The sequence below is a fragment of the Zootoca vivipara genome, chromosome Z1, assembly GCF_965207765.1.
Source record: "Zootoca vivipara chromosome Z1, rZooViv2.hap1.1, whole genome shotgun sequence".
In the NCBI taxonomy this organism is placed as follows: Eukaryota; Metazoa; Chordata; class Lepidosauria; order Squamata; family Lacertidae; genus Zootoca; species Zootoca vivipara.
In genome coordinates, this window is record NC_142583.1 from 71,431,125 (window position 1) to 71,438,267 (window position 7,143).

The 7,143-nt window shown below is 47.0% G+C and overlaps 1 protein-coding gene across 1 annotated transcript in view; it reads left to right on the top strand.

The window, feature by feature from the left end:
- The window catches only part of PRADC1 (protease associated domain containing 1), an 11,721-nt gene extending 4,895 nt beyond the window's left edge, over positions 1–6,826 (top strand). The window contains exons 4-6 of the mRNA XM_035101139.3: positions 496–605; positions 2,290–2,457; positions 5,358–6,826. Of these exons, the coding sequence (XP_034957030.2) occupies positions 496–605; positions 2,290–2,457; positions 5,358–5,478 (399 nt within the window). The 3' untranslated portion in view covers positions 5,479–6,826. The remainder of the gene's footprint in view (positions 1–495; positions 606–2,289; positions 2,458–5,357) is intronic.
- The last annotated feature ends 317 nt before the right edge of the window (positions 6,827–7,143 follow it).

The following is a 7,143-nucleotide window of genomic DNA, read 5'->3' on the forward strand; positions in this document are numbered from 1 at the left end:
GAGATGGTGACTGACTCCAAGGTCACCCAGTGAGCTTCATGGCCGGGTGGGGATTCGAACCCTGCTCTCCCAGGTCTGAGTCCAGCGCTCTAACCATTACACCACACTGACTGCAAAACAGTCTTAATTTGGGGGGTTTGTTTTTTTAAAAAATGTAACAGAGAGGATAACAATTTTTTTAGGATGTAAGCTTCCGTTAGCAATAGCTCACTTCATCCAGTAGTTGAGGTGTTATCCCGAGTCACTGGCACATTTTCACATGGTTGGATGTGTGTGAGAGGAGTCATAAGCTAATGATGGCAAAAATTGCTTTAAATAAGAGAGATAATTTGCAAAAACAGAAACAACACGCCAGTAGCTGATAATGCAGGCGTTCTGGCATTGGTACGCTAGTTCACCACTGTGCTACCCTGGCTTCTCATGGTGCCAGAAGGAGAAAGGAAGAAGTTGTAATTTTCCTCTGCTTTCTTTCTGTCTCTCTTTCGTCTGCCCAAGAACACGAGATACCAGCAGATCTACCTGGTCCCGGCAGACCCTCCGGAGGCTTGTGGGGCTCTGAACAACGGGGTCTTCATCGAAGGCCAGATCGCCTTGGTGGAGCGCGGGTGAGCCTCCTTGCGTTGGAAGAGGGCCGGGCTGTTTTCGAGGGCTACGTTTTTAATAAGCAGGATTGCTTTCATGTGCAATTTAATCTTCCCTTGAGTCGCCTGTTCACCCACACACTTTTTGACGCATTTCCCCATCTCCTTCCAAAAGAGGCCTTGATAAGTCGGGAGTCAGTTGGCCTGCCGCAGGCGCCAACTTGAACAAAATATTGGGGTGGAACCCCCTCACCCAGACTTCACCCCCCTCCCTGCACTTCTGCGAAGCTCACTTTCCTCTGCTGCACAAAACTGGGCGCAACCATCCCCTTCCCCAAGCTGGGAAAAGAGGGGGCACCTGGCTGGGGGGAGGGAGGAGGTGGCTGCCCAAGGAAGGGAGGCAACAACTTGCGGAAAAAACTTGGGCGGCACCTTAAATATTTAATTGGGGGGGCAAAGGGACCTGGGCCCCTAGGAGTTGGCACCTGGGCTTCCTGATTTACCCCATATTCTCCCACTCAACCGCTTTAATCTCCCCAACTGGCACTGTTCCAGATGCCATGAAATATCCGCTCCGCACTGTAAGAAATCCACCTTCTAACGTGGTGGCATCTAAACTTTGGAACTCCTTGCCTATTGACATCAGGTGGTGCTTTTTGTTTAGACAAGCCTACGCAGATACTTAGAATGCCGTTGCATTTTTAGTCTTTTAAAAATCTTTTGAATGGTTTTACTTTTTTATATACTAATAATCTTTGCTGTTTTTAGAAAGCTGCTTTACAATGGGTGAGCGTATAAATTCTATGAAATAAATAAATTTGTTGTAGTTAGGGGACAGAGCGCTTTAATCAGCTTTAAATGTGCGATCCTAATGTTACGGCATGTGATTGAATCGCCCCTGCAAAAAAATTTTAAAAAAAATGAGGGCCTGGAGGTGCCCTTGCAGGCAGTGTGATGATGATGATAGCAATAGGAATAGCAATAGTACCCCAGCCATCTTACTGGGTTTCCCCAGCCACTCAGGGTGGCTTCCAACAGTTATAAACACATAATAAAGCACCATACATTACAAACTTCCCTATACAGGGAACAATACCTGTCTAGCTTGGATCCGAGTGTCCACAAGGGCGCAGGACTTGAAACTCTCTTGCTGCCTTTCTGGCAGAACTGACAATAAAGACAGTCACGGAATATATAATAAGAACAAAAATTGGAACCCAGCCGTGACAAATCCTTGAAACGAGATGTAATTATAGTGAGAAATACTGAACTTAAACCAAACACCACTCAAAGAATATAATGGGTATAAACCTCTCAAAGGACTAGATAAGATAAGGACATAAATTTACAAAATAAACCTCTGAACTAAAGTCAACCCTGACGAGATGCCGGCTCATTACTCGTTTCACTGGACATAATGTCTGTTTCCTCAGAGGGAAATTGCTAAAAGAATAAGTTCGTAATAACTAAATAGAAGCTAGGAAAAGCTATCAGAAATTAAACATAAACATGAATGAGCAGTCGGGGATAATTTCCCCAAGATAAAGTTAACGTTACTTAAACAGAAGGTTAGCTAACCTAAAAGCTTTAAGTTACTGAGTATCATTGTTCCTGAAACAATTAAATGAAAAGCTGCAAAAGCTCCCCCAGTAAAGCTGTTACTACAACATTGTTCAGACTTGAAACTCTCTTGCCGCCTTTCCGGCAGAGGCTGCTCATTCCTGTCCAAGACTCGCATCGTCCAGGAACTCGGCGGCCGTGCGGTGATCATCGCGGACAACGCCTATGACAACGACAACTCCTACGTGGAGATGATCCAGGACAGCACCAGGCGGACAGCGGACATTCCTGCTCTCTTCCTGCTTGGGAGAGACGGGTAAGTGGCTTGGAGTTGGTGTAGGCAGAGGCTTCAGAGATCAGGCAAAATCCCCTCCGTGGCTGGATCTACACTCACCTTTTAAACGTTATCGGAAATATCGTTTTAAAACGTCGAGACAATAAAAGCCCCTTTTGCTTTCTTTCCCCGCTGTCTCCCTGGTTTCTGGTTGCTCTCGTGTCACATTTTAATTACACACCGTGGACATTAAAACATGACGTCGCACGACGACGGTATATGGTTAACAGAATCTTCCCTTGGCTTTTTCTTAGCGTTAAAAACCATGAGTGTAGATCTGCCCTGTGTCTTGTAAAAATAGAAGACAATCTTGGAAATGAAACAAAATAAAAAAGGTAGCCGTGTTGGTCTGCCGTAGTTGAAACAAAATAAAAAAATTCCTTCCAGTAGCACCTTAGAGACCAACTAAGTTTGTTATTGGTATGAGCTTTCGTGTGCATGCACACTTCTTCAGATACAAAAGCACACGAAAGCTCATACCAATAACAAACTTAGTTGGTCTCTAAGGTGCTACTGGAAGAATTTTTTTTATTTTGTTTCAACCACGACAGACTAACACGGCTACCTACCTGTAACTAGAATCTTGGAAATGGTAAAGAAAAGGGGGGGGTATCAGTGCTGGCCGTAATAACAGAGTTCTCCCTCCACTATTGGAGGGAATAGCCCCTTGAGTACCTGTTTGCTGGAAATCACAAGTGGAGAGAGAGGACTGTTGAGCTCAGGTCCTGTTACTGGCTTCCTGTAGACACCTGCTCAGTTCCTGTGAGAAACAGGAAGCTGGACAAATGGAGCCAGTCCCAGCTATTTGGCTCCCCTTAAGTGCATAGTATTAAATTTGAGTGCAGTAACTATTGGATTATGGTTACAATATAAAAAGAGTGATGTTTTGGGTGCAGCAATGAGATAGTATTTAAAAAAGAAAGCCAAAGAAAAGGGGACGAGAAGTCAATAAAACATAAGAAACATTGGGATTTTATGTGAAATTTGTGGAAATTTCAATAAACTATATTATAAGAAATAAATTTGAGTGCAGAGAGCAGAGAGCCGGTGTGCAAATCTGCTGGCAGCAGTAACAACCCTTGCAACAACAAAAAAACTAACGATGGGAGAATGGAGGAGAGCGTGCCAAATTTTAGGAATGCAGAAATTCACCCGTTTTAAAAGTGCATTGGCACACAGAAGCAGCAAAACCAGTTCCTTTCTAAAAAATGGAAAACTGAGCGAGTGGTTGGCAGGTTCCGGAACAGGATCAAAGCTCTGGAAAACATCAGCCCCAAACTCATGAGTGATGTGGAGATAGAACACACTTGTTTATATCGTGAGTCTCGCTTGGAACAAGGAGGCTTACTGGGGATACCTGGAACGGAGTGGGCCAAAAGGGAAATGGCAGGCCACTTGGAGACGGCTGGCCAGTTTAGTGTGGCCCCTCGAGTTTCTGCTGGACTCCTGCAAACATTGGTCAGACCTTGACAGGCCACGGGGATCCTGGTTGGTTGGTTGGTTTGGAAAAATGTAGATGGGGCAAAGGCCAACCCATCGCTGATCCATAACAGAAATTGATCAGCTGTACTGCGCTATGGAACATTAGGGCAACATTTGGAGAGAAAGCGGATCGTTGTTAGCTTTAATAATAAATAATAATAATAATTGATCCAATAATAATAATAATTAATCCATCTGTATCAGGAGCAAAGAACGGCTTTTTCAGCCTCAGATCTGCACTCTACATATAATTGTAGCTGGAAGGGTACAGCTCCCTGCAGCGCAGGAATCTCAGCTAAAGCATCTGTGGCAGGCAGCCATTCAATGTCTTTCCTTGCTTGCTGGGCAAGGTGGGTTCTCGGAGACTAGGGTTGTTCTTGCAGGAACCCAGACAACCCCAAAGATATTGCAAAAGCATCTCAGAGCTCTCGCGCAGAGCAGGCCTCCTGGCCTCCAAAGCTCTTTACATGCTGGGTAAACCACAAGTGACGCGGGTACAAAAAGAGCCCCCAGACTCTGTGCCTTGCTTGGATTTAACTTGCACAATTTCAAGCATCCTGCCTTAAACCGCGCATGGCTGAAATTGTGCACATTAAAGGCACGTAAGGTGTGATTGTATTATAATACAATCGCATAATGAAACCCCTTGGCCGATTTTGACTGGGCTTAACCGTCCAGGGGTCCTTTACCCTTACCTTTTTCTTTAACGGTAATAAAAAATAGGAAAGTGCTTCCTCTGCTGTTTTCACCAAATGCCCAGTGGTGGGTGGAACAGATGCGACTCTTACCTTTGTCGGCAACTTTCCAGACACCCAGAAGTCTGAGGTTTCCATGCTATTCCCACATCTCTGTATCTTCCCCTCCAGGCAAGGAGGAAGCAATATTGCAGTTCAAGAATGCATCCCAGCCAGGCCGAAGAGCAGGGCTGGGGCAAGGAGTATATTTTGGGCAGAGTCCCATGGTCCAGGTAAAGAGGCCTAGATGATTACACTTCTCCTACTCTGTATTTTGAACAGGATGTTGTTTTAGTGGAAACTTACCTTTGTTCAACCTGCTAGTCCATAAGAAGCTAAGAAAAGCCTGCCAGATCAGGGCAATGGCCCATCCAGCCCAGCATCCTATTCTCACTGTGCCCAACCAGATTGGGAATCCCGCAACCAGGATTCGAACACAGGAGCCCTCTCCCCTCCTGTGGTTTCCAGCAACTGGGATTCAGAAGCATTGCTGCCTCTGACTGTGGAGGCAGAGCCGAGCCATTGGGGCCATCGATAGCCCTTTGCTCCATGAATTTGTGCCATCCTCTTTTAAAGCCAGTCGCCCTGTGGGAGGGAGTTCCGTAGTTTAACTATGTGGTGCGTCCATCAGCCAAAGTCACGACGGCTTTGCCACCCTCTTTCCAGGTACATGATCCGCCGATCCTTGGAGCAGCACGGCCTCCCCTGGGCAGTCATCTCCATCCCCGTAAACGTCACCAGCATCTCGACCTACGAACTGATGCAGCCTCCGTGGACCTTTTGGTAGCAGAGAGCAAGCGGGGCGAAGGATGCTGGCAAGGACAGAATACAGACTGGCCGGAAGGCCCTTCCGAAAGGAGCCGGGCTGGGGCCTTACGAACTAGCAACCTCCTGGATGTTTTGCCAGCTTGCCTCCTTCAAGAATCGGAGCCGCCGTTTTCAGGTGGCTTTCAGCCCTATGGGCTACGTAATAAGCGTGGCACTGGCTTCCCCACCTGGCACAACTCTCCAGGGTCACGGCCAGAAGTCAGTCCTGGACCCGTGGGCACCCAAGTACCACCCGTGGACTGTTCCTGCAAAATATCCCTTCGAAAACACATGATTCAACAGAGGCAGTTTGCTCTATCTTGTGCTGTTCCTCCTCCCCACTGGCTCAGGATTGGGCCCCCATTTCACTGGCTGTCAGGATGCAGCACCTGTCCTGTGCTGCTTTCCGTTCGGAAGAGAGAGGCAGAGTGCTTTTCTCTTGGAGGACTGGGGCTGCGGATGATTTAGGTCAGGGATGTCCAACAGGTCGATTGCAATCTACTGGTAGATCCCCGCGAGGTTTTGGTAGATCGTGGTTGATCTCTGGCTCCTGCCCTGCCCCCTCGCCCCGCCCTCCATTGTTGTATGATCTCTGGACGGGAAGGCGGAGCTCTCTCTGTGCTGCTGTTTTGATCCATAGCGATCTTTTTGTGAGTGACTATCCCCCTTGCCTTTAACCTGCCCCAAAAAACAGAACTCCCCCCAAAATCAGTTTTTTCTCAACCCCCCCCCAAAAAACAGGGCATGGGGCTTTTCTCCTCCCTAAAAAAGCTCAACAACTTTGAGCTGAACCCAAAAAAAACAGAGCAAAATAAAAAAATTCCTTCAGTAGCACCTTAAAGACCAACTAAGTTTATATTTTGGTATAAAGTGCATGCACACTTCTTCACACTTCTAATAAAAACTTGGTCTTTAAGGTGCTACTGAAGGAATTTTTTTATTTTGCTTCGACTCAGACCAACACGGCTACCTACCTGTAACTAACCCAAAAAAATGGGTAGATCACTGCCAGTTTTTAATTCTGAAAGTAGATCGCAGTAGTTGGCCACCCCTAATTTAGGTTACCTTTTTCCATCGATGGGGGAGAATCCCCACAGCAGTCTTGTGGTCCTGCTTCTTGTTCCATTTTTTTGTTTTTATTTGGCTATGCCACAGCCTCCCACGGCACCCTCTCAGAGTTTCAAATGTGCCCATTCGCAAACTCTGCTTTAACTAGGGAAGGGAGCGACAGAGACTGAAACCTCCAGGACACAGATTGCTGGCGGCTCCTGGGGACACAGCTGCCCCACACCAGGCCCCCCTTCCCCAATAAAATAAGTTCTGGGGTTTCTGCGCGTTTTATGCATAGCAGTTTTTCTACTTTGCAAACTGTGCCCAAGGGGCCAACACGTTTGGCACCCCCTGCTGGTAAGTGCTGGGTAGCTCAGGGCCTTCTCCTAACCTTACTTCTAGCACATTTAAGAGCAGTGTCATACCTTGGTTCTCGAACAGAATGCGTTCCGGGAGTCCGTTCGACTCCTGAAACCATTCAAAAACCAAAGCATGGCTTCCGATTGGCTGCAGGGGCGTCCTGCGGCCAATCGGAAGCCGCGGCGGACATCCGGCTTCCGAAAATTGTTCGGAAACCGGAAAACACTCACTTCTG